The sequence below is a fragment of the Eretmochelys imbricata genome, chromosome 9 (assembly GCF_965152235.1).
Source record: "Eretmochelys imbricata isolate rEreImb1 chromosome 9, rEreImb1.hap1, whole genome shotgun sequence".
Lineage (NCBI taxonomy): Eukaryota > Metazoa > Chordata > Testudines > Cheloniidae > Eretmochelys > Eretmochelys imbricata.
In genome coordinates, this window is record NC_135580.1 from 48,022,929 (window position 1) to 48,050,561 (window position 27,633).

The following is a 27,633-nucleotide window of genomic DNA, read 5'->3' on the forward strand; positions in this document are numbered from 1 at the left end:
TCATCCATGAACTTATCTAATTCTTTTTTTGAACATTGTTATAGTCTTGGCCTTCACAACATCCTCTGGCAAGGAGTTCCACAGGTTGACTGTGTTCTGTGAAAAAATACTTCCTTTTGTTTGTTTTAACAAACTGCTGCCTACAAATTTCATTTGGTGACCTCTAGTTCATGTGTTATGAGAAGGAGTAAATAACACTTCCTTATTTACTTTCTCCACACCAGTCATGATTTTATAGACCTCTATCATATTACCCCCTCTAGTCGTCTCTTTTCCAAGCTGAAAAGTCCCACTCTTATTAATCTCTCTTCATATGGCAGCTGTTCCATACCCCTAATAATTTTTGTTGCCCTTTTCTTTTTTCCAATATATCTTTTTGAGATGGGGCAACCATATCTGCGCACGATATTCAAGATGCGGATGTACTATGGATTTATATAGAGGCAATATGATATTTTCTGTCTTAATATCTATCCCTGAATGATTTCCAACATTCGGTTTGCTTTTTTGACTGCCACTGCACATTGAATAGATGTTTTCAGAGAACTATCTACAATGACTCCAAGATCTCTTTCTTGATGCGGTCTAAATTGGCTCTTACTACTCATTTTATATGTGTAGTTGGGATTATATTTCCCAATGTGCATTACTTTGCATTTATCAACATTGAATTTCATCTGCCATTTTGTTGCCCAGTCACCCAGTTTCCAGAGATCCTTTTGTAGCTCTTCACAGACTTAACTATCTTGAGCAATTTTGTATCATCTGCATCTCAGATGGTAGTCTGGTTCCCTTGGGCTGCTTCCTATACTTCCCCTTGGGTGTACCTGCTTCCAAGGGTTGTCCTCCGTCACCCCAGACTACACTGCAAGCGGCAGTCCCACCAACTCCTCAGTATCAGGCGTGTCTGACCATTTGGATAGCTTGGGGGCTTGCTTGGGACAGCAGAAGTCTTCCACAGGCCCCTGCATCAGCAGTGGGGAGAACACATCCATGTCCTTTGGCAGCTGCTCTCCAGATGAGCTACAGGGCCCACCTTTTATACTTCCTGTTCCTATCCCTCACTTCTGCTTCCGGCATAGAGAGTGTGGCCTTCCTGGTTCTGCCCACCACGGGGCGTCTGGCTGTCCCTCACTCTCAGTCTCCAAGGGCAGCCACCTCTTTGCTACAGACCTCTATATAGTATTAACAGATTTGATGGCTCTCCCCTTTGAGCCATTAGCAAGCTGTTCCCTATACTACCTATTAAGTAAATCTGCTTTTTTAATAGCCATTACACCAGGGGAAGGGTAGGGGAGACTCATGTCCTCATGGCAGGTCCCCCTTATGTAGCATTACATAAGGACAGGGTTAGTCCCATTCCCAGGTCCTGCCTAAAATAATTTCAGAGTTTCATATAAACCACTCATCTCCATGTTTTCCTCCCCAGTCTTCACACAGCCTTGGGGGAAGCTAAACTTCATTCACTTGATGGCCTCCTACTACCTGAACAGAATGAAATAATTCAGTAACATACATAGAACATTTATGGCCTTTGCTGAAAAGGGTTAATGGTCAGGCCATATCCTTCCTCATAATGATCATCAAAACGGGTACCCCAAATCTATAAAAACATATTGCAAGTTAGCCAGGTTACATCCATCAAGGCACATCAGGGCTCATTTAATTCTGCTGCCCGTTTGAAGAATGTCCTTTTTTCTGACATTTGTAGGGCAGCTACCTGGATTTCTAACCACAGCTTTACAAGAGGCTACTCTTGGGTAGAGGCTTCCAGATCTGATGCCCACTTTGGTAGGGCTGTCCTGCAGTCACTAAGTAGGACTCCTACTACCCATCTCCAAACAAACTGCTTGTTAGTCACCAAGAGCGGAATCCCCTGTGTACAATCACTCCAAAAAAAGTTTACTCTCAGTAAATGTGGTTCTCAGACAGGTGTTGTCCACAGGAATTCCATGACCTGCCCTCCTACTGTGGAGTTTTATATATGTGAAGGAACTGAGGGATAGTTGGGCCCCTCCACTCTTTATGCCCTCAATTTGGGAGGTGGCACAAGGACATCAGGGCACAAGAATGGGCCCAAACCTGTTGGCCAAAAACCCAATCACATACACACCAAGAGTCGAATCCATGTGAACAACATCTCAAAGAACCAGTTACTGTAAGGTAATCACTCTCTTTCTCATAACCATAAAGATCCTACAGACCAGATCTGTTCTCTGCCACTATACGTATACTATACGTAACTTGTTATAGCAGTCAATTGAATGGCTCTCTCACAGGACAAGGCAATTAGGAGCAGCTCAGTCTGATTATTCAAAGAAGAGGTACCCATAGGATTGGGAAAGAAATCATTTAATATCAAGCTCTCAGCTACAGCATATATTAAGACAAATTACATGGCCCACTGAGATTCCCAAAGTGGGATACTCAGCAGCAGTATTTACTTGTTTGTGGTTTTCACTCCCTCCCATTCCATCTGGCCATCTTGCACATATGGCGAACTAACAGTTCAGCATCTTACCAGAACAGCTGTCCAAAAAGCATAGAATCATAGGACTGGAAGGGACCTCGAGAGGTCATCTAGTCCAGTCCCCTGCACTCATGGGCAGAAGCAGATGAAGATTTATTGAGGCCCTGGGCACAAAGAACATTGGTCCCCCCACACCCTGCGGGCCCATGGGAGCCAGAACCAAAGGGGCCATGCCCCTCCCACCCACTTTTTAACATGGGCATAGTAGCCTCAGGCAGGTGCGGAGCAATAGCAGCATGGGTGTAGTTTGGGAGGTGCTACCCAGCCAACCTGCAAGCCTCGGGACAGAACGACAGGAGGAGCGGTGCCACGCATGGTTGCTGCCTTGGGCAGAAAGCCCAGGTGGCAGCAGGGGCAGCCTGTTACTGGGAATAGGAGGGACCCAGTGGGGACAGCCTGGCAGCAGGAGCCAAGCACAGGCATAGAGTGAGCCTGGGTGCAGTGTGGCAGCCAGTAGCAATGGGAGCTGTACCTGTTACTAGAAGAAACTAAAAGGAAAGAATATTTAAGGACCCCCACCTCCAAAAATAAGTTTGATTCCCCTGAATTAGGGTCTATCACTTATTAGTTGCAACAGGTCAACACCTGAATGCTCTTAAAGGGTAAATCAAAAGGATTTATTAACAGGCAGGCTAATATAAAACATTTATAAAATAGCTTGGTAGTTTTTACCAAATACAAACAGGTATAAAGTCCAGACCCAACTAGAACAAATGGGCTAGCAATATAAAATGTCTCAATGTTATTCAGTCAGTATGGCTGTAGGCTGGATGGAGTCAGCTCATGTCTCTCTCTTTTGATGTCCAGAACAGGTGTGCCTTCACCAGTAGAAACAGGTAGGTGGTAGAAGGACCGTGCGACCCAAACACAGGCTGCCTCCTGGGTGGACAGCAACCTGTCACACTTTGTCAGTCCCTTATGTCATCCCGTCACCAGGCAGATTAGCTTGTGGTCATGTGACCCTTTCCTGTTCTTCCCCTTTGAAACTTCTTGCCTTTGTTCTGTTACTGGGCAGGATTACTTAGGCATTAATGAATCAAAATTGGACACCACAAAAAGGGCACCAAACTGAACAAGAAGATGGTGCACAAAAATGGAGGGTAAAAGACAACAAGAAAAACAAAATGGCTAAAATCCCCAACATGCTGATGGACCCTCCCTGCCTGGCTCATCGCTGCCTGTGACCTTCCCGAGGCTCCCTACCACCTCCCAGGCTGGGGAAGGGCCTCCTCTCCCCTCAGACCACGTTGAGTCCAGATGCAGTGCTCTTTCGGGTCAGTAACTGTCAACCACAGGAGTATAATTGAAGCTTTTTGAGGAAAGTGGATGTGGGAAGTTGTTCTGGAGACTTCCTCTCTTCTCGAACTCCTCATTCTGATTTTTTGTTGCTTGTCTCTGACTTTGTAGTGTGCTGTGCTGAGACAGCAACACTTAATATATTGTGGAAGCTAATGTTTGTGAAGTGCTGTTATCTTCTGATGGAATGTGTTAATATACAGCAAAGATTAAAGGGAAAAAAATGGTTCCCAGTTTACATAACAAGCTGGGAGATCGGAGGACTAAAAGATTTTCGGAAAATGCACTCTAACCAGTAGTCAGGGCCATGGCTATAGAGAAGACCTATGCTGTTACACTGTTGGATCTGTTATTAATACCATGCCACGTTTCACCATGTCAGCCTTCCGTAAGGACTGTTAGTCCTCTCCTTCCCCCTCCTCAGCCATGCTGGCAATCAGCATACACGAACAGAAACACAGTAGGTTCTCTGAGGCACTCCATCCTCAATATGATGCTTTTATCTATCACCTACACAAGGTTAGGCCTCTTTACATGTCCTAAAACAAAAAGGAAATTTTTTAGCTGTAAGTACCACCATGTCAAGATTTCCTTACAGAAGCATTGTGCATCAGGGAATTCAACTCAGACTGCCAGGGGTGAAAACCAATCGAGTCTCCCTCCCCTCATCTGTCAGCATTTTCAACTTTTTGCTGAGGCACTGGTGTGTGGGAGAGAGGACACAGCCTCCATTTTAAGATTTGAAGCAACTGACAGGGACCAAATGTGAACATTTTTTCAATAGACAGCATTTCACATATTTATACAATACTGTCCCTTGGAAATTAACATCATTAGCCTTTGCATAGCCACAGTACTGTGCTGTAGTGGAAATATCAGGAGGGGGGCTGAGCACATCCTCGCTCATGACAGCTGTTCTGGGCTTTGGAGTAGCGAATAGGCACATTTTAAGAGTGGGATCTGTGCTGAGAATTCTTAGGCAAAATAGTATGTTCGAGGACTTAAAATAAACCCATTGACAAGATCTGAGGTATTAAAGAAAGTTTTATTTGTACATTTTAGCAACAGGAGAAATAATTGAAGGTAGAGTTATCTGCTTTGTTGTAAAGAATAAAAACATTTAATTATAAATATTTAGCTAAAAAAGCGTGATTTATAAAATATAATCTGTGGAGATATATACACAGTTTAATTGTTTAGCAATTCTCCCACCTGACATTAAAGATTAGAGGTTTTTCTATTTATTATTCCACACTCACAGTTTAGTGCTCACAGTTTAAGAAGCAAAACAGACAGGTAAAGACACAGAGGATCAATCAGATAGACCACTGGTGTGAGTCTTATCTTGGAAGGAATTTGGGCAACAATAGAGAGGCAGAACATTAATGCATCCAGAGAGGCTTTGCAAGGAGGGATTGTTCCCCTTTTTGGCAGCCTTCAGAATATAAAGACATGTACCTGCAAGTTTTTAAAACTTGTGGGCAAGTCTCTTGTGCTCATAAGAAATGATTGGCTAAGGTAAGGTATCATGCAAGCTTACTAAATTCAACTCTGCCAAATGCACCTCAGTCTTGATTTGTAACCCATCTGCTATTCCCTTTCTGAGCAGGGACTGCTCATCGTACCAGATTGGTTTCATCGAGTAATGACTTTAAGGACTTCATGAAAGTCACTTTTGCACTTACAACCTCAGCATGTGAACAGATTTCCAGAGGTGAGAGGCTAATGCATCATCCAATTGTACTGCCCAGCTGGCAATATTTCTTAGACATAGATACACCTACTTGCTTCTTCTAAATTTAAGGGCCTAAAAAAGTCTAGTGAGGCTATGGAGTGGATTAATAAAATGTAATGTGACAGGTCAAAAACCCCATCAGTTTTCTATTCCATCTCTAAGGTACTGCTAATTTTTCTCCTGCCAAAGTCGAGGGTAAGGTGTTCTTTGAGGAAGTCCAGCTTCTTTTACTGAAAGCGTCATCAATATGGCATTTCAGAGGGTAAAAGCTGGAAGGCTCCAATTATAGTCTTGGCTAATAGAAAAGATATGTGACTGTCCATTTCATTCACAGCCCTGCTGACTATCCTCCCTGTTCACAGTGCTGCCTCTAAAACCTGTGTATTTGGACTCTGAGGAGGGGAGAGAGGGGAGAAAAGAGAAAAGTAAAGGACGTATGATATTCCTGCTAATGTTCAGTGGAGGGTAACATACAGGAAAGTAATCTGTATTTTGTACCTCCTGATTTGCATAAAGACATCATGGGAACTAAACAGGAGGAAAGGGGTTATGAAAAACAGAAACCAAGGAAAAAATATAGTCAAGAAACATGGTCATTCTTCTTGGGTTAAGGAAAGCTGATTTGCTACCTGGTTTTTCAGCATTAGGATGAACTTTAATTTCCCTAAGCACTACCTGACAGTTCAGAGTGATGAGTATGTACACAGTTCTTATTGTTCATACCATATGAAGACATGGTAGTTGTAAGAGCTGTACCCTTTGGAATTGAGTTAGAAGCTTCTGTCTGAAAGGATGGTGAAGTTCTAGCAGGAGATACTCTCCAGGCACAGTCGTGATTCATGGAAATGTACCAAGTTAAGAGAAGTCTCTTGTGGTAGAATGGATGGTTACTGGCTGAATGCAGACTTTAGCTCCCTGAATGCTGCCCGACGGTGTTTCTTCTCTTCCTCCTCCCGCTTTCGTTCATCCTGCTCTGCCTTGATCTCTGCTTCAAACTTACTGGCTGAAGAAAGGGCTTGAACCTGTAAAGGAAAAAAGCAGACATGAGCTATGGGAATCATTAAGAATTTGAACTACCTAACAGCACATCTGTCTGCCACATCTTCCTCCAGTTACCATATTCAGTGGTGCCAAAATTGATTAAGGATTAACAATACTACAGTAGCTGGGTATTTACACTGAAGACCTGTTGGTTCAGTTTTATTCTCAAATCAAGAGGATAGTTTCATTTACCAATAGTCACTTTCCACTGGAACTGAGCCAAACAGAAGGAAAAATTGTGTGGATATATTTATTCCAACTCATAGGAAATATTATTGCAACTTCTTTATGACCTTTTGGGTGAAATACAAAATGAAGCTAAATGCATGAATTGACTTTCAAGATTTATAGCACAACTGTGTTGACCAGTTCCGTATCTCCCTTCCCTAATCACAGGAACTATGTAACTAGCCATTACAGCATGAGTCATGAAAACACAATGAACTTTCCCCAGTGATAAAAATTCTTGCAGAAAATTTGATAATTCCGAATTGGGACCAAATAAGAGGACCTCAGTCTGTGGTCCATTTACAGACCAAAGGAAGAGGCATAGTTTGAGAGTTGTTTTTCAGCTGTACTTTCCAACCTTTGTTTTAACAGCTCTGCTATGCTATTCCCAATGAGTATAACAAACATCTATTTTTGTCCATAGAATTCCTTTCCGACAGTGTTTTACCAGCTCAAAAAACGCAGTCCAACCAAACATGAAGATAGAGCTTTGTCGTGTTATTCAAATCTAATGCTTTATGATGTTATTCCAACCTAGAAAACTGAACAGACAAGGAGAGCAATCTCAAATATTGTATTCAGAACTAAGCTCTGTGTGCTGGTGCAGGAGAAGAGGAAATTCCTTGCAGTGAATATTAAAAGTTGGTCCAGGAGTCCTGGTCTGTGTGGTATTCAGTGATCACGCAAAGCTTAAGGTGCTTGTAAAAGCTCTGCTTTATTCTGTGACCAGTTCCAACTGACTGTGTTTAAGAACAAAAGCTTGACAGCACCCTGGCCCAGACTCTATGGGTATGTCTACACTGCCATCGGGAGGTGTGACTGCAGCATGTGTAGACATACCCAAAGCTAGCTCAATTAACAATAGGAACGAAGCCACAGCAGCACAGACAGCTGCATGGGCTAGTCTTGCCTGACCAGGATCCCAGGTAAATAGTCAAGCAGCCACCGCCCATGCTGCCACAGCTTCACTGCTGCTATTACTTGAGCATTACTTATCACACCTCCTGACTGCAATACAGACACACCCTTTCTCTGGGAAGCTTAGCCCCTAATATCTCAGTCTCCAAGATATTTTGTGAACTATTTTTGGATGACGACTTATTTAAATGGCTATTTCAGCCACAGGGCAGGAGCACAAACGGGATGGATTAAGTAAGACATCTCCAGGGTGCTTGAAAGGGAAGGAACCACCACTTGAGCAAACCCTGGCAAAATAAGCCATTTTATGGTTCATTTATCAGCAGTGAGTAATGCTCAATGCTGGGGCACAGCATACAAGTCTGAACAAGAAGTGGCATAACCCAGCACGACAGTGAGGCTGTGTATTCTGTGTTGAGAAGGAAAATTCACAGCTTCTTAAACTGGTGGAATAAGTGGATATAATCCCTGGTGACACTGGCATACTGTCCAGCAGTCAAGCATAATGTCCATTCCAGGGGACACATTAAGAAGAGAAAACCAGGACTTGCATAGCAAGCTTTTTCAGCTTCCCCAACTCCACTGCACCACCATACCTTAGCTTCAAAGAAGTTCTTGGCTCCTTTAACTCCCTCAGTGGAAACATCTATCTCAGAGAGTTTTGCCAGAGTCATCAGCCCACTGTCTTCCTCAAGCTCTCCCGCTGCAGCTTTATGGAAAATCAGCAGGAACTAGCAAGGAAACAAAAAATAGACCCACCAAAATTCATCACTGAGGCTCAAGCTTTCAAAGAGGTTTATTACTATTCCAAGCACTTGAACTACAAAAGCAGCAACTGATGTACGAACCCCAGGCTAGGAATTTGAAGTTACCACCACAGAAAAACATTTTATAAACAGAAAGGAAAAATGTATTTACAATAAGCTGCCTCCAGCACTTTGGATCCAGTACTGCACGCTCTCAGGCTGGAGAGAGAGGGGCCTTTAGGGAAAGGAGAAGGGGCTTCCCACAGACCAGAGCTTTGGCAGCAGTGTGGTTCATGCATTGCCTAATCACGGACACCACCAGGGCCCAGAGGAGAGGATGGTCTCTTCTCTCCCCTCCCCCAGCTGAGCGAGTAGTACAGCTGCACATTGTGATTCTCTGGAGGGCGCAGCTGCCTCAGTGTGTGCCATAAAGCTGCCACATGTGCTGTCACCCCAAGCCATTTTGGTGGCTCTTATGTCAGAGTTCACCACGCTATGCATTACAGGGTCTCAGATCACACTGCAGAATACATAACACACTGAATAAAAGCATGAGAACAGAAGCCTGTCCCCACCCTCAAATGAATCCCCACTTACTGTCCGCAGTTGTCCAGATAGGCTCAATGGAACCTACATCACACAGGACTCAACTCCATAGACAGGACGGTGCATTGTACGCTAGTGCTTGGAAGGGATCAGGGAGAGCTTTTGACTCCCATGAAGATTCCCTTTAGCTGTGCAGGCCAGTCCAACTTCACTGTACTATATACAGTAGTATAAAGACCATCTCAGGTCAAATGTACCTGAACACTGGAGTATGAGTGTGGACACTTCAATCTTTACTCTTGTGTAGGATCAGGGAGAAATTATGGAACCCAGGACACCCATCCTTTACTTGAGGAACTACCAAGTAGTTCAAGCTCTTAATATAATGCCCTTCTGCCATTGAAGAGAAGGCTGGAGCACTGGATCATTTTTTAAGAGCATGTTAGACAAACACCTGTCAGAGATGGTCTAGATAATACTTAGTCCTGCCATAAATGCAGGGGACTGGATTAGGTGACCTCTCAAGGTCCTTTCCAGTCCTATGATTCTGTGATCATGGATCAAAGCCAAATTCCCAAGAGAAAGAATGGTTACTGACCTTCTGTAACTGTTGTTCTCTGGTGATCTTCCAAGAGAGAAGTAATAGAGGGCATGACACTAGAGGTTCAAATGGAGGGCCTGTGAGCCTTGACAGGACCAGGTTTAAGTCCCATGTAAGAATTGGCTCATGGACCTGAGGACAGAGTCTCTCCAAACCCTTGAGAAATTGGACCATCATCTGATGAGAGAACACTGACCAGCTGTTCACTGGTGGGTGGAAGATAGAGATTGCTGCTAAGTGCACCTTGATAGATGCAAGGGCCAAATCTTGCTGCTTTAGATAGAGCAAGTAGTCCAAGATAGCCTGCAGGGAAGAATGAACCAGAGAGAGACCTCGTTGAGACGTCCATCTCAAGAAGCACTTCCATTTGGCCACGTACATAGCCCTAGTTGACTGTTTCCTACTACCTAGCCAGACCTGTAGAACCAGCTCTGAAATGCCTGCTCCTCCAGATTCAGCCATGTAACATCGATGTTGTCAGGTGAAGGGAGGTGAGATTCAGGTGGACCACAGCTTCAGCACAGGTTCAGCACAGCTTCAGTGGCTATAGTCTTGTGTGATCAGGTCCGGACGGAGCAGAAGTGGAAAAGGGGATGCTATTGATAGATCCAGTCGTGTGCCAAACCAGTGTTGATGTGGCCACGCCAGAGCTACAACTCTCCGCTTGATTTTCAGGAGGTCTTTGTGAACCAGAGGGACAGGGGGAAAAGCACAGGCAGGGGCCCTGACCATGGGAGCAGGAAGGCATCAGAGATGGAGCCAGGACGGTGCCTGCACAGCAAGAAAAACTGATGGCACTTCCTGTTCTGCTTGCTCTCAAACAGATCTACCTGGAGAGATCCCCACCTTTGGAAGATTAACCTGTGATCTCTGAGTGAAGGGACCACTTGTGTTGAGAGGAAAAGGATCGGCTGAGGTGATCCGCCAGTGCATCCTGGGAGATGTGATGCCTTGAGGTGAATGGAGTGCTTCACACAGAATTTCCACAGACAGATGGCCTCCTGACAGGACCGAGGATCGAGCACTCCCCTGTTTGTTGATATAGAACATGGCCACGGTATTGTGGGGGAGATCTGAGATCTGGGGGAGGAACACTTGGCAGGCTAAGCATACAGACCTGAATTCCCTGATGTTTATGTGCAGGGAGAGTTCCTCTTGGGACCATAGACCCTGAGTCCTGAGGCAGTCGAGGTGGGCTCCTCAACCTAGGTCTGACACATCCAAGACTAGGGACACTGATGGCTGAGGGGCGACAAAGGGTACCCCCATCACTACCAACTTCGGGTCCTTCCATCAATCCAGGGAGGTGAGGCCTAAGGGAGGAACAGTGAGCACCGGGTCCAAGTGGTGTCTGTTCGGGAAGTAGCCACATCTGTAGTGGTCTGAGGCGGAACCTTGCATGCTGAACCACATAAGTACATGTGGCCACGTACCCCAGAAGCTTCAGGCAAACTCAGCAGTTGTAATTGGGTGTACCTTGACCTTGGATATCAGGTCCAACATAGTCTGGAATTGGGCCTCTGGAAGGAAGGCTCTGGCCTGGGTTGAAATGAGCACCACCCCAATGAATTCTATTCTCTGAATTGGAACAAGAGTCGACTTTTGCTCCTTTAATCAATAGGCCCAGCACCCGGAAGGTGACTTGGACCATGCTGATGCTGTTCAACATGTGAGAGTCTCTGACCGACCTTTGCTCAGCCAGTTGTCAAGGTATGGGTAGACCTGGATGCCTCACCATCCGAGGAAGGCTGCTACTACTGCCATACGCTTCATAAAACCCAAGGGGCTGCAGACAGGCTGAAGGGAAGAGCAGTGAACTGGCAGTGTCATTGATTCACAATAAATCTGAGAAATCTTATGTGGCCAAGAGTGAGAAATGTGAAAGTATGCATCCTTTAAGTCGAGGGCGGCTTACCAGTCCCCTTGGTCCAGGGAGGGAATGATGGAGGCCAGGGAGACCGAGCGGAACCTCAGTTTCTTGAGAGATCTGTTGAGACAATGCAGGTCCAAAATGGGCCAGAGGCCCCCCTGGGCCTTTGGGATTAGGAAATATCGGGAGTAGAGCCCCTTTCCTCTCAAGTCTTGAGGAATTTCCTCCACAGCCCCCATGCATTAGAGGGATCACAACTCCTGGGTGAGGAGTTGCTTCTGAGAAGGGTTCCTGAAGAGGGATGGAGATGCAGGGTGGAAGGGAGGGGATGGATAAAAACTGAAGGGTATTGCCCATTGTCACTGTATTTAGCACGCAGCGGTCTGATGTTATGCGGGACCATGTTGGGCTGAAGTGCAATAGACGGTCCAAAAATAAAGGGGAGGCAGGATCTGAAGCAGGAACTGGTATCGCACCCTGGGACACACCTTCAAAAGGCCTGCTTGAATCCACTGGAGGACCTATGAGACCATAGCTGGGAGTTTGAGGTGAACAGGAGTGACTGATGCCATTTGTAACCTCTCCCTTTCCTTTTGTAGGGCTCTTGTCTCAGAGATGGTGCTGATAAATGAGGTGGCTGTTGGAGCTTGAAGTGCTTCCTGGAAGCAGACAGAGCGTAGAGGCCCAGTGACCTGAAGGTGGGTCTAGAGTCCTTCAGGCCATGAAGCCTCATGTCTTGTCTGCTCTGAAAATACTCATGTGCTTTCAAAGGCAGGGTCCCGGATGGATTGTTGGACCTTGTGAGGTACTCCTGAGGACTAGAGCCAAGAACAATGCCTCATGGTGACAGCACAGGCCGTTGTCCTCTGTCACATCAGCTGCATACAGACCTGGCTGGAGAGAGGTCCTGGCAACATTCTGACCCTCCTCTAAGAAGGCAGTGAGTTCTGCCTCCAATCCTGAGGCAGAGAGAGTCTGAACTTGGACAAGGAATCCCACAGATTGTAATCATATCTCCCCAGCAAAATTGCTGATTAGATATGCAGTTGAAAGCTACTCATTGAATAAACTTCTCCCCCAACAGTTACAGGTTTTTTTGCATCATTTGTTTGTCGTGCTCATCTGGCCCTGCATGTCTCTTTTGTTAGCTGCTGACACAATGAGGGACCTGGGGTGAGTGTGCGTACGCGAGTACAGGTATTCAAATCCACTTGCTGACACAATGTTTTTTTTCTGCCCTCTTTGAGGTAGGGTGCAGAGGAGGAGTTGCCACAGGGCCTTGACCAGACCTATTACAGCCTCATTAATGGGTAAGGCCACTTTGGAGGGAGCTGCTGTAGCCAGAAGGCTGTGGGATGTTTCCTTAAGCACCTCAATTTCCAGCCACAGGTTAGCTGCTATCCATGGCAGAAGGTCCTGATGGGCCCTGGAATCGTCTTGCAGAAGTGAGCTACTAGGCCCTGAGATGGCCTCGTCTGGAGCACGAGGAGACGATGGGAGCCACATCCTGAAAGTCAGTACCAGGGCTGGTACCAGAGTCAGGGCCTGACGCTGAGCGGGAAGGGGCGATACCCCAGCTCTTGGAAACTTCCAAGTAGGATCAATGGGAGGAAGAGCCAGATACTGGGGGAAAGCCCCAAAGGTTCCAGTACGGCCATTGCATAGGCCTCTGACCCATTGGTCAGGTGCTGGTGGGGCAATCTGCACCGAGGTCTGGTGGCACATAGGCTGCATGTAGGGTTCCCCTTCGGATTCAGATGAAGAGTCCTCTCCCGGTGACTACGGTGGAGCTGTACCTCTCTCTGCCCCCACATGCTGCCGAGGGTCCAGGGACCAGCGGTAGCCTGGAGATGGTTGTGATGATGGGGATCAGGGCTGGCTTGCCCCTAGAAGGTGCTGTTGGGGCCGGTGCCGGGAAGGAGTTTGACGCTCTCTGCTCCTAGTCATTGGAGCCGGCAGTTGTCTCATCAGCATTGGGGGGACAGAGAGTGATCGTAAATCTCTGGTTGCTGAGAGTGTCTCTGGGGTCAAAGACAGTCAGGCTGCTGGTACCACAGTGGTTTCTGGGTGTTGGCAGAGGGTGCAGCACCAGACAACACTCTGGGTGGAGTTGATGGTGCCACCATGGGACCAGGGGTGGAGGAGTGGCCCTGAACCAGTCGCTCTGTACTGCCTTCCCACTGCTTGTCATTTTTCTGCACCAGTGAGTGCCCTCTGCCGGTGCGCTGCTTTTTGTGTTTCTTTCTCAGCATCGGAGATGGTGAACGGTGCCAGGAAAAACACAGTACCAGAGGAGCACCTCACACTGAAGCTCTTGGTGCAGAATCAGAGTGGCTTGGCTCTGAGGCGGGTTAAGAGTGGCTTCCGTTAGGATAACCTTGAGCCTTATATTATGGTCCTTTTTAGCAGGGTCCTGGCAATTCTGGCACTTGTGCCTCATGTGAGTTTCTCCCAAGCACTTTAAGCAACTGGAGTGTGGGTCACTCACGGGCATAGGTTTGCTGCAGGAGGCACAAGGTTTGAAGCCCAGGGACCAGGGCATGCCTGGCTCCTGGGGCAAAGAGAGTCCCTCGATGATAGATATTGTAGCTAGCATTAAGGACTATCTACTCTAAAACTATGTTTAAAAACAACAAAGCATTAGAGTCCAAAACCCATTGGGAAGAAGCCTTGCCGAAGCAAGAGTGGTCATTCCAGCAACTGTCACAGGTGGTAAGAAGGAACTGAGAGGGTGCGTGGCCGGTGGTGCCCCTTATACCTGTGCATAAGCGTGCGGCGCCAGAGGGCACTAGTGCTGGCCTGACAGATGCCACTGAGGGAAAAATCTCCAGCACATACCCCTAACATGGAATGGACAAGAGCAAGCACTCAAAGATGAACTGTTATCCATATTAGAAAAGAGAATGCCTTCTGACATTTCATAGACTGATAGTGAGAAGCAAAAAGATTAGGGATTTTTTTGGTTGTTCTGGGGGAGGGGAGTTAATTTTGTCCAGCTCTAGTGTTAAATCACTACTCAGGATTCTCCAGAACATGGAGAAGACGTAGGACTGCATCACAGCTTTAAGACTATCACCTTGCTAGGCTATTATTTGGACAGAAGGAAGTTTTCTTCTATTGTGTCCATTAAGAATATAGGAGATTTGCTATAGCAAAGGTCCTTCAGTGGTTACAATACAGCTATACCCTGTCACACTCAAGGACGGTTTAAAAAGTGATAGAAGTGCCTATGCAACAACTCATTTTAAAACCCTTACAAGAGCACTTAACTAGAAATGTTTAAGGTACCAAGAGGTACCTGACCAGAGTGCCTGCTAGGTTATTTAAACTGTAAAAATCAGCTTTTTTGCAACATCTGAGAAGCACATTTTTCTTCCCCCAAAAGGAATTCAGTGATCTTCTACAAGGCCTCAAACTTCCCGATGGTGCACCAAGTTTCAGTTGAGGAAAATCACATTTATGTTGCAGTCCTCTGAAGCCAGGATTTATGATGTGAACACTAATACATGCAACATTAGTCTTGTTGAAGTACTGCTGTAATTATGTCTCACCATTGTGCTCTCAGCTATTTTGTAGCCTACACACTGGCTTTCACACAGATTCACCCCTGTGGAGAGGAACTTCACCAGGCCCTATTGTACCACTAAAGTCCAGCATGGAGGGGTTAAGTAACACGTAGGAGCATGTGTGCTTCCTTCATAAGGACAGATTTCAACCATACCAAATGTTAAAGGAGGTTCAGTTCTGTATTTCCTCAGTCGGACAGGATTTATGACTGTTCCAGTGCAGAGATCACACTCTTCCACTAGAGGACAGCAGCATCTCAGCATGTCAGCAATCTCAGCCAGTTCCTTTTCCTTTCATCACTAATGCATCAGGAAAAACAGAATTGTTTATTATTTCAAGGACAGTTACTGAGCAGCCGATGGAGGTGCAGCAGTTTGAGAGTAGGGTGGGCAGCATAACTACAGTCCTGGCTACTCTCTACCACAGCATCCAAGTTTAGCAGAAGAAGATTTACGCAATAGCCCTGTAAACTTGGTGTGCTTATTAAGGTAGAGCTCACAGAAGGCAAGCTGTTTTATGGGGAAGCTTCCTACCCTCTCCAAACAAAATTTAAAATTAGGTGAGGTTTAGCTAAATGAGTAGATCAGCCCACTCAAAAACTTGAGAAGACCTCCTTCCATTCTATTCAAGTCTGTTTTGTCCTCTCTTCCCTCTGCTAAACAACCCAGATATTGCTTTGGATTTTTGATTCACCCTGAACCTCTGGTTGTACTAGTATTAGTCAGCTGTTCCTCCTCACTGTTCCAACCCCACCCTTGAAAGCCAAACTTCCTGGCATCCAAAAAGTCTACTAGAAACAAAACAGCCCAGAGGTCTGTTGCAAATGCAGTCCAGGAAAGGGTAGGTCAGTGCCTGGAAACACCCAGCCATGACCAATCACAAGAACGTGTGCGCATGAATCACCCTGAAACAGGGGAATCAGGCAGCATTCCTCTTATGGAAGATGGGCTGTTACAGCAGGGAAAATATGCTGCTTTACTAGCTACTTCAGCCAATAAAAGGCATGTGGGACTTACTCACCCAGATAGAAAAAGTTGGAAACACAGATTATGGTGGCCATTTACCAGCTGGTGATGTAGAGGAGAAGCAAAGTGCATAATTCCAGAAATTTTAAAGACTCCGCTGAGAAGCACAGAGAGCAGGGCACACACTTCCAACCCCATGATCTTGACACCAACGCTCTCCATGATTCTTAGTGACCCAGCACACACACTCCTCCTCTGTCAAAAAGCCATATTGCAGTTACACAAACCCAGACAGAGTGCCTGCTGACCTGCAAAATGACAGAAACATGGCTACTGTAATCCTTGCCTGGTGTGTACAGCATGAACCTTGAGACATGAGGAGAGGTATTTAATAAACTGAAGTGGAGAGGCACTGGGCCTTGAAGCCATCTATGCACAGCTGGACACAAACAGTACCTTGGGGAATCTGTAATTTACCTTAACCCAGATAGCACACATGCAAGTTGGGTCAGATTGAACATTTTAGTAGGCACAATGATCCTAAAATGGATTTTACAGATGCTAGATATGGACAGAGTTAAGTATTGCTGTTACAGCTATTATCTGTTCTTTTCTTTGGTGGGTGGGAGTTTGAGCCTAGGCATTGTAGAGTACTTATGCTTCTCTTTTTAAGCATAAGCTGTTTAACCTGAGTCTTAAAGAGGAACTTTGTGGAGTTAATTGATGACATATTTATGGACTCATGACAAAGGTCATAGTACAAGTCAATTTTATAAAAGAACATGCCAGTCAGGTGCAATAGGAATCCAGCATAATACAAGAAGAAAGTCGTTTACAGGCTATCGAGGTAAGCAATTGACATCATGGGGTTTACAGTTTCTTCTGCTCTGGTGCAGAAGTTGAGCACTGTGGGGACACATAGGAGGGAGCAGATGACTAGCAGCTATGGACTCCCGCATAACGTCCTGTGACGTGCTGTTGTCCAGTGCAAGTGGTACACAGTGAATAGATGCAGGGGTCTGCTGCTGAAATCACAGCGAGTTGGCTTTGCTCTAAATATGTTCTCATGGAACTTATGCTCCTGTAGCCTCTCCTGCTCTGGAATTGCCTTGGTACAGCAATAGTTACTGAATTAGAAATAGAGTAACAGCCGTGTTAGTCTGTATTCGCAAAAAGAAAAGGAGTACTTGTGGCACCTTAGAGACTAACCAATTTATTTGAGCATGAGCTTTCGTGAGCTACAGCTCACTTCTCAACAACTGCTGTTCAGTTTCCAGTTCTAATACCTTCCCACTCCCCAGTATCAGCACCCTGTAAAGACATAAGCCACTTTCTTCCAAGAGAAAGTGGGGAGAAATTGGATTTTTTGGGCGGGATAGGTGCAATTTGCAGCAGCTGCTACAGGTTACCTGTTGCAGACTAATGGAACCTTAGGAACTGTGTCCTGAGGGTTTCCAGCAAGAGCAAGGAAAGCCTTAGTCAAGAGGTGCCGGTGAAGGCGTAGCAAGGCTGAGAAAATTTGTATTTGTTATTCTCAATTATCTGAGGATGCTCTGAGGCTGGAAAGGCACAGGGACCCTCCATGTTGGCACAACTAAATTAGACACACACACACACGCACCTCCCACCCCAAACTGTTAAAACTAGAACACTGGTTTTAACCAAGGTTTGCCAAGATTACTCCAAAGAACCAAGAGAAAATTATGGCTAACATATTAACATGGTTCCTATTTGTTGACTGTCAGCAGAAGGGAAGCAGAGTTGGACAAAGCAACAATTGATTCCACCTCACTTGCCAGTGGGAGATACAGAGCAATTTGCTCCCAGATAATGCTTGTGAGTTATACAGAAAGGCAGAAACAAGTGCATTTGCAGCTAGGTAAGGGCAGATAGCGAAGCATGGACAGAAAGTGTAGCATACATGCTGAGACTCATTTTCCAAATGTGTCGTTTATTACAGTAAGATTTAAGAGTGCCTCTTATTTAAGAATTTCACTGCTTAGCCATCATTTTGCATCTGGCTACATGACACAACAGAGCCAGCTGCCATGCACAGTATTTCAAGTGTTGACAGAAATCTCCCAAAACAGTCTTTATGACTGAACACACAGGGGGCTGCTGAAGCCAGCAGGATTTGGGGAAGCTGGAACACGTGGGTGGAGCAGGGAGTAGGCAATTGCCATTTTTGCTGTGGCAACAGCACAGGAGGGAGCTTACTGACTCAAGGAGGAAGAAGGGACACACACCCTCATGGGAGGCTGCATCTGTCCATTTTAATAATGGCAGTGGTATCTACATGACACCGGAAGTGTTCTCTAGTCCACACATATGCAAAATCAGGCCGCCAACTGAAAACCAAAAAAGTAACATATACCTGTTGTAGAGGGACCCTTGCCCCTCAAGCAGTTGCTTTTGTGAACCTGGAACTATCTGAAGAGGTCTTGTCATCCCAGCAAAGCATCCATGCAGTTTCCATTTCTTGTCTTCACCCCTAGTCTCACCTGGGGCCACAGATGTGGTCTTCTGCTCCACCAGATTCCTTGGTACCATCCAGAATTATCTCAGGCTCCATTGATAGAGCCCTCAAAGAGAGTCCAGTTTATTGTAAAATGGGTAGGTTTTGTTCCCTGCCCCAGAGCCACTGCTGACCTAGACTCAGAGACAGACTTTCAGTTCTTCTATTTTTCTTGCCAGAACCAGTAATACCCTGCTCTCTAACATGTTTGTATCCTTGTTCTGACATCACTGTGTTCTTAAAAAGTTAAGCTGCAGCTGGTACCCCCTCCTGCTCACAAGTGTCCAGCCATCTGCTTTGGGTCAGCTGGCAGCAGACTTGCCAAGTCCATTGTTCCAAGACATGATCACTGTTCCAACAAGCCACTTTTCAGTGTGCACAAGTGGATGCTGGTGAGAAAGTAGCATGCAGTGGGATGTGTTTAGGTGAGGGGCTTCCAGAAAGCCTGACCTCCTATGCCAGAGTACTTAAGCAGTGACTGGTGAGAGGACGATTTACATAGCTGAAATTAAGACAGCACTTCCCACCTATACTGGGATTTCATCTAGTGTAACTGACACAGTGGTTACCCTCATTCTGAGTAAGTCTGTTCCATCAGATGATGGTAGGAACACTAGTGCAACATAGAAAATAGTGTGTGCATATATGGTGCAATACGCATGTGTTATAAGTATGTGGCTAGGGACATGCTGAAACAGAGTCTAAGCCAAACAGAAAAGTAGGCAGGCAGTATTTACATCTTTCTGCATTTAAAAAAAAAAATTGATTCTCTGCTTCTACCACATTAGATTTCCCTGTAGTTTCACAATACAGTCAGCCTTTTCCGACAATGCACTGACTGAGACATCACCAGGCTGCTCTACAGCTCAGCCATTGCCACAGGAGGAATTGATATTTTATACTAATTAGTGACCAACTAGTTTACAATGTAAACTATCAGCAATGAATTTTTCACAATAAATGTGGTGGCAAACACACCCAACTGGATACAGAGACTGCGTTTAGAGTTGCTGAGAAAGCTGACTTTTCAGAAGCAGTACCCTCAGAGGTGCTAGCATTGAGACCCTACAACGTGACTGTAACAGCTGCTGGTTTCCTCATCTTCACTCATCTCTGTTCATGTCCTTTGCAAGCCTAGCAAGCAGCTGTCTGCACTCAGTTGCTGCTGTCCTAGTCTACTCATGCCCCTTCCTACCCAACATACTGCATCTGTTAGTGTCCAGCTGCTGCCTACCCTTTGTTCACACCCTCTTGCACAGCAGCTGCCAGAATTCCCTGGCACTTTTGAATTGAAAGTTACAGGTCCAAACAGTTCAGGGTTCAGAGTCTTGGTTGTGGAGACAACAGAAATCCCCTTTGATAAGTTATGGAGCCCTGTTCTGCCTGCTTGAGGCAGGAGGATAAGCATTACCCCTTTTAGGGGCAGAGAGGGCAGAAGAAAGCTCCCAGAAACAAGACAACTCCCTTCAATTGATCAACACCTGCCACGGCATCGTAAAAAAAGGGATGGCTATAAGTATATTGGATGACACTGTTGCTCAAGTCAACACTAATTATTTAACTGCTAAATCACTAGGCTTCAGTTATCCTCAGTCAGAAGTAAAAACTGTTCCCATCCAGCTCAGAGCTGTGATAAGTGCATTAAACTGCATTATACACAGGGCTTGAGATAGAGATCAACAAGTTTGCAGACATACTTGTTGACAAGTATTTCAAAATAAATTATGAAAATAATTGAAACTGGCATGATTATATTGTGTAATTTTGACAAATAAAATATGCAGAATTTTAAAATATTGTGTGCAGAATTAATTTTTGGCAGAGAATTCCCCAGGAATAAAGAGTTGCATCTTGTCATTCAGTTACACGGTGCTTTATGCAACAGAGTCTGCCTACTTTTCTCCCTTGCTGATTGCCCCTTCACCACCGCATAGCCTATCAAGCTCTCTCAGGCTTAGAAGAATCTTGGCCAGGTTAGAAGAAGGAAGGAAGGAAGGAAGATCTAGCACAGACCAATTCAGAGAAAGGATGCACCAGCAGTGTTCCAGATTGCTACTGCCTTGGCTATGCAGCCCCCCCCCTTAGATACTTCTTTGCTAACCCTTACCTCACGGAAGCTGAGCTTGCCATCAAAATCCTCATCCACTTCCTTGATCATGTTTTTCAGGCCCAGGTGGGTCTGAGGTGCTTCCAGCTTCTCCATCATCAGTTTCAGCTCCATTAGGTCTATATACCCATCCTTTCCAGAGTCATACCTGAGGGAACAGAGGGTAAAGGTCAGTATTTGTCACACCCCCTGCTACATTGACAACACAGGGAATTTTCAAAGCTTGGTTTCACAACATAGGTAAGCGGTAGTCTAATTACTGACACTCTAGGCAATGTGTTCTTAGGACATTCCTCCAGAGAATGAAGTGTGAAGACAGAAATCCACCATCGATCCACACTCAGAGACATGGTGACCAAACCAGCTGTTGAAATCTGTTAAGTTTGGGGAAGTCACATGAGGCCTTTGAAATTAGCTTCCTTAGGATAAAAGCAGATTAGTCTGTAGGGAAAAATGCACAAATGACTTCAGAGCAACTGTGCCAGAAATATGAAGGGAGGGAGTAGGGAGGAACCCACACCACCACCACCACCAGACTTGAGGCCCTTGCCCATTGGTAATGTAAATACACATGCCTTGCAGTCCTAGTGAAGTGTTTATCAATCCATGCATTCCTACAACTCAATGCTCTCTAATACATTTGTGCATGGTGTAGGATTCAAGTCAACACTGTATGCCAGGCACATACCAGAGAGCTACCCAATGCCACACCTAGAAATATCTATTCCAGCCAACGTCTTTCACACTACTTTAGAATTTAAAAAAAGATGGGATTGTCACTCAACCAACAGGAAGCCAAAATACTCTGGCACAAGTATTTTACTATTTGAAGGGCTCCCTGTAACAGACAGAGATGCTATATAATCTAAGAATACTGATTCTGTAATAAATTTTATGAATACCGTGTGTGACCTGGTCAATAATGTTACTGTATAGTAATTACTGAGTTAAGACTTTTCTGTATGAATGTACTGAGCCAGCTTACTAGGTAACTATTGGGAAGACCATCAGAGAAACAAGAGGATAGCTATAGCTAAACAACCTCTCAAATACTTGGGGGGCAATTACAGGACAGTGGCCTACTTCCAGACTCCAACTTGAAGTTATACAGCTGTTTTGCCAGCATTGGGAACTAACAGATCAAAGGGCTATGAACAGTTATGAAGTGGACTTGTTCTCTGAGAAGAGAGGTCAAAGGACAAGACAAGATTTGAAGTGACACTCTGGTGCAGGGGAAGGAGAGAACTGTTTTGTCAGTTAAGGGAAGAGACTGGTCACCCAGACCCTAACAGTTTTGGGGGTCCATAGGAAGCTTAAACCTACCAGAAGCCCGATGTGGGAGATGGGGAGGCACCTGGTAAGGTGAACATGTGTACACTGTTTATCTTTTACAAGATCTTTTCTCTGAAACACTGTTGTTCAAAATACATACATTGGTCATTGTCTTAACCACTGATCACTGCTCCTGGAGCGAACAGAACTGCAGGTATTGAAGAAAAGTCAGGCCTACTGAGATAATCGTGGTTACTGCCCAGGGAGTGCAACTCAAGGCTTGATCTGAGAGTTGAAGAATCACAGGATTCCTGCTCTAAAAAGGAGCTAGTTGGAGCCCCTGGATCTGAGAGAAGGTACCCCAAAGAGACCAGGAGGGAGGAGAGGAGTAGATAGCCCACTAACTGTGACACTCACTAATGGGGGGCTAGTAGGAATTTTTAGGTTGAGGAGAAAGGTGAGAGAGTCTGCTCCTTATGCAAAATAAAGGATCACTTAAGGAATGCACAAGGATCCAGAAATGGGAGTCTGCTGCAGGGTATCTGGCAAGTTAAAGGAGAGAAGTATGGAGCAATCTATTGACTTTCAAACAAAGGTCTGTGATAAACAGATTGAAGGCAGCGGCTGGGTGCAATAAACTGAAGACAAGCAGCTCTTGGTGCAGACACAGACTGCTGTAGGCTAGACTGTTACTTCCCTAGATTCTGAAAGAGAAGAGAGCTCTTCACTGTTAAATTTCATGTCAGCAAAACTGCTGTTTCTCATAAGTCAGCAGAGATCCCAGCTCAGAAGCAAGCAGCAAGATGAAAGCTAAGACATTAAATGGACATACTATGCTGGTCTGATCTTTAAATAAAAAAAAAAAAAAAAAGTACTTGATTTTCTAGCAGCATGTGCCATGCCAACTCTTTTACAGTAGTGCCTTTTCGTGCTTTGCTGTGGGCTTTAGGCATGTGCTCATAAGGCTTTTACTCTTCCTTTAGAGGGGAACAGCAATACCTGCTGGGTCTTCAGTGGTAGAAGCCAATGGATTTAAAGTGTTAATAGATGAACATGAGACTTTTGATAATTGAGGAGACTTAGGATCACACAGATTCCCCACTGGTCTTCTTCCTTATACCTAGAGAACCACATTGACTCCAGGAGAGATGGAGAGGAGAAGGAAGTGCATTGTAATTAAGGCAATAGGGGTGATGAGTGAATTCGAGCTGAGAAAGCAAAGAAAGGAGCTCTAATGCTGAATGAATAAGGAAGGGATCTCTGCCAGTTGCAGCACTGGCTGGCTGACAAGAGCACAGCATCACTCTGGATAGGGATTCAGTACGTAACTTAGATAAGAAACCACTGCAGAATGGCCGGAGCTGGGTGAGTTTCCTAAGTGGAAGGAAGAGGGGGGAGGAATCTGACTGCAGGCAAACAACACTACTGTATATCCCATTTTTTCCCTTTACCCTATACTCTTCTCCCTAATCCATTCTCAGCTTCACTCCCTTCCAACATTTCAGAATTCTTAAGTTCGTTCAATACTTTTGATGGCTTCAGAAAGAAAGTCCCAGTCACAGCTTTTAAGCTTTCCTCTTTGGCCAGAGCAAGTCAAATCTTCCCATCCTTCACGTTTCACTCACCAGGAGTTAGGTTTCAACAAAATCTAGCCTTCCCAGACTTTAAGAGCAACATCATCACAGTTCCCTTGAAAGAAGCTCAGTCCAGTTAAGAAGCTTATACAGTCAGAAAAGAAGCTGCAGTAAAAACAAACATGAACAAAGCTGGTGATCTCTTAGCTGTTGCATGGAGTGAGCGGAGTGAGGTGGGGGTATAACCAGGACTGTCCCCTATCCATAAGGGGGAATACACACAGGGGAAAATGGAGAATGCTGGTTCTCCAATGGGTTGGGATGGCTTCAAAGTCTGTCAGAACCCTAAGTGCCAGGGGCTGCTATGGAGCTTTCCTACTTTTCCCATTGTGGATCCAGGGATGGCACCCTAAAAGGAATCCCCAGCACCCTCCCCTTTTCCAGCAGCTTGAAGGGAGGAGGAGGAGGAGTTGGCTTGGCTTCTTGCTTGACCATCACTCTTGGCTAGTGCCTCTTCCACCAAAAAAAGCTTTCAGATTGATCTATAGTCAGTAGATTTAAGGTAAAATTTTCAGAAGCACATAGTTACTTAGGAGCCTAAGTCACTTTTGAAAGCTTTATGCATAGTCTCCTGGCTATTATATACTTGATAAAGTTTCTAGCTGCCTGGTAGCGGGTGCATGGATCGGGGCATATGATTGGTGGTGAGCAGATGTCCTGGGTGGTTGAAGGAAGGAGGCATGAAGGAAAATGCTGATGGGGAAGTATGGGGCTTGTCACTTTCTTCCAATGCTGAAAAAGGAATTGATTGGAATAAAGGAAAGGGTACGATCCCTGAAGCCCTCCCGTGTTTGCTTCACCGCAGAACCCTCCTCAAGCTCCCTCCCCGCCCCTGTTTCCTGTTCACACCTTTTTACAAGAGTATATGGATCCACAGCGGTATACAGAGCTTTTGGGGAAAGGCGGCGGAAACAGAAGAAAAATAGGGAAATTACTATAGGGACCAAGGGGGGAGGGGGGAAGGAGAGAGAGTAAACAGACATGACAATTCAGGAAAAAAGCTACAGTATGGTTCGTTACAGAAAAAATTGAGTGAGGCCAGGAAGTTTACCAATTTACCTAGATAAATATTTTCTAGTGTATTACCTGCCTTAGTATTAAGTTGCATTTTAAAAAGTGTCACAGCAATTTGATTGATATGGTAAAAAATATAGTATCCAATGGTTATTCTTTTTTAAGTGCAGGGAAAGGAGGCGCATTAAGTGGCAAGGGGTCTGGTATTTCTCTGTGGCTAGAAAGAAGCATGGTGTGTTTTTCAAGCCCTGACCGGAGCATCCAGTGCTGTCTCCATGACATGTATATCTGAGGCCTGACTAGAAATACGATTGGAATGAATATTCACCATCTGGATTTCTGACATAGGACACATCACCTTTTAAAGATGTGTCCATTAATTCAAAGCTGAAGCAGAAGGATGACAAATGCCTGGAGTTCCTCCACTCCTCATAAAAGCGATGGACTGTGCGCAGACTCCCTAAAAGGCATGGGATGATCTCACTCTTCAAACAACTCATTTAGCATTAGCAAGTTCATCTGCTGTTAGACAACATGCAAGACTTTACAATGTCCATCCTGCCAGGCTTGTAAATATCACTATAACAGAGTCTCAACATGTCACACCCAGCAACCTTTGCTACTGAATGAAACATTTGTTTCCAGATTGGGGTCTTTATCCTTAGCTGGAAGGCATTTCCCAGTTTGATTAGTGCACCTGTGGTGATGGGGAATAAAGCAAGGCAGCATCGGCATCCCTGATTATCGTTCACACATGACTCCTTAAAATGTGGGTTATATAGCTCCAAAAGAAACTGATGTACTGTACATCGTGTATTGTATGCTCACTTTAGCATCATTTTAGTCTAAAAATTAGACAACCCACTGCCAAAAACTCAGTTTGACTCTGGCTTCTTATTCCATGATATCAGGAGGCTAGTTTGTCAGCTATGACAGCACTCATTTGACCCCTCAGTGTGCTAAGCCAGCCTTACAGTAGAAGGGCTGGCCCTGGAGGGGTTAGCCAACTGTACTTGGGTCCTGGAACCATCAGGCACAGCTTCATGGCTGCCAGCAAACAGGCAGCACAAAGCTGGGATTGTGAGAAATTAGGTCTTGTCAGTAGTGGGCTGAGATGGCAAAACGACATTGTACCAGTAGCACAATAGGTGTTCAGTTCGCAGAGCCAGGTCCAGCCTTCAGAGCAGGGCTTTCCAAAACAGTTTAACCTCTGGATTTTCTGTAACCACTCTGCTCTCATTTCAAGAGCGAGGCAGGGGATAAGAACAGCTCAGGAATACAGTATCAAAAAGCATTCCTGCTTACAGAGCCCTCAGAGCCAAATCTGAAACACAGGAATAGTTATGAACTGTACAGTGTATTTGATAGCTGGCAAGACCCCTTCCCCAGATGGATGGGGGGTGGGGTGGGGAGGAGGGGAAGAGGACTTGTTCTTCCAGACTCGAAAACTCGTTACAGATCCTGCAGAATTAAAATTGCATCCTGTGAATCTTGGATTACAAGCATACCACCACCCCAAACAGGCTTAAGATATAATAATATAATCTTGGTAAGGTTACTCCGGTACTTCAGAGCCACATGACCATGCTATTTAAGAGAGACACATTTGTATGATTCAACAGAGATACATGCATCCTCGCCTTTCATTGAGGCCTCTGGTTCCGTAACTAGCCTTGTGGGCACAAGCACTCAAAGTGTTAACAGGAAATACAACCCACACAGCCACAGATACATCTCTATTCAACCTGATGAAATCAACCCTTTGATACTGATAGTTAGAGCCCTGCTTGCTCCTTGGCCCTGCGGCAGCACCATTTTGTATGCCACCTGCCCTTGTGGAATCTCCTCTTTAGGGACTTCATCTAAGCTCCTTCCAGATCCCTAAAAAGCGCTCATGCTTATTTTATTGCAAATTGAGTGGTGGTGCAGCCATCCACCATCTACAGAGCATTGGAGGAAGCTAGTCAATTGAGTGCCATATTGAGGAGCAGCAAAGAGGAGGTGCAGGAGAACAAGTGGGTGCTGGAGTACCTTAGAGGTAAGTGGATTTACTTGGGCATATGGGGGGAGAGGAGAAGCTATATCAGCTAGAGCGCCTGTTTTCAGAGCTTATGTTTGTGGGAGATGGTGGTGAGACAGCACCCAGGGCAACCCCCACTAAAACAAGTATTTTTGGAGGAGGAGGGGTGCCATGGAGGGACAATATTTCAAAAGTCACTTGTATATAGAGTTGTATTTTTCATTATAGGTTGGGCCCTTTGTTAATCTTGCAGGTCCTGCTGGGAGCACTCAGACCTGCAGGCAGCTGAGAAGCAAATCCTGCATAGTCTGCATTTGTACTGTACCCGTAGAGAGTCACAGCAGTGGAATGCACAGTAGATAGCCTTGCTCAGAGCAAGTGCCATCCCACTGGTGTGCTTGACACTCATGCACTTCCACAAGCCCTTGTGTTGACTGTTACAAACGTGGGAGGTTTGTGACAAAGGCAGCAGTGCTGGAGTTCCATACTGTAAATAAGGTGTGGGATAGGAGCAATGACAAGTTATGTATCTAATTTTTGCCAATGTAGATGCACCTGTATGGCTACACTACTCTTGCCACTTCCTCTGCTAGTCCCAGCAGGGAGACTGTAGTTCAGGCAAAGCAATCAGTGGAGTCAGAGTAGAGGCCTATCAGAAAGAGCAACAGATAGCAGGGTATGAGTGCTACTCCCATGTGGGCAATTTGATGGTGGCAAAGGGAAGGAAAAGGAGGAAGGAGGAAGAGTTGAGGCATGAGAAGAGATGAGAGAAGTCTCCTGCACTGAGTAAGTTTCTTACTTAGTATTGGGAAGGCAAAAGGTATGCTACAGAGCCATGAAGTACTTCCCACTGCAGGGCTGAGTGTTTCTATTTACAACATGCAAGGAGAGTTTAAAACTAATTCCTTATCAGTTTAGCACTCAAGGAGCAGGTTTAATTGATATGTGGTAAGAACACTGGAGCCTTACTGACATTTTCCGCTCCTATTAGGGTTAAGATGAAACAATGGGCATTCTCCCCACAAATT

General features: G+C 45.3%; 1 protein-coding gene across 1 annotated transcript in view; it reads right to left on the reverse strand.

The window, feature by feature from the left end:
* Window positions 1–4,899: 4,899 nt before the first annotated feature.
* The window catches only part of EFHD1 (EF-hand domain family member D1), a 37,519-nt gene continuing 14,785 nt past the window's right edge, over window positions 4,900–27,633 (reverse strand). Inside the window, exons 2-4 of the mRNA XM_077826407.1 lie at window positions 20,666–20,813; window positions 8,345–8,479; window positions 4,900–6,583 (exon numbers count right to left, since the gene is read on the reverse strand). Of these exons, the coding sequence (XP_077682533.1) occupies window positions 6,449–6,583; window positions 8,345–8,479; window positions 20,666–20,813 (418 nt within the window). The 3' untranslated portion in view covers window positions 4,900–6,448. The remainder of the gene's footprint in view (window positions 6,584–8,344; window positions 8,480–20,665; window positions 20,814–27,633) is intronic.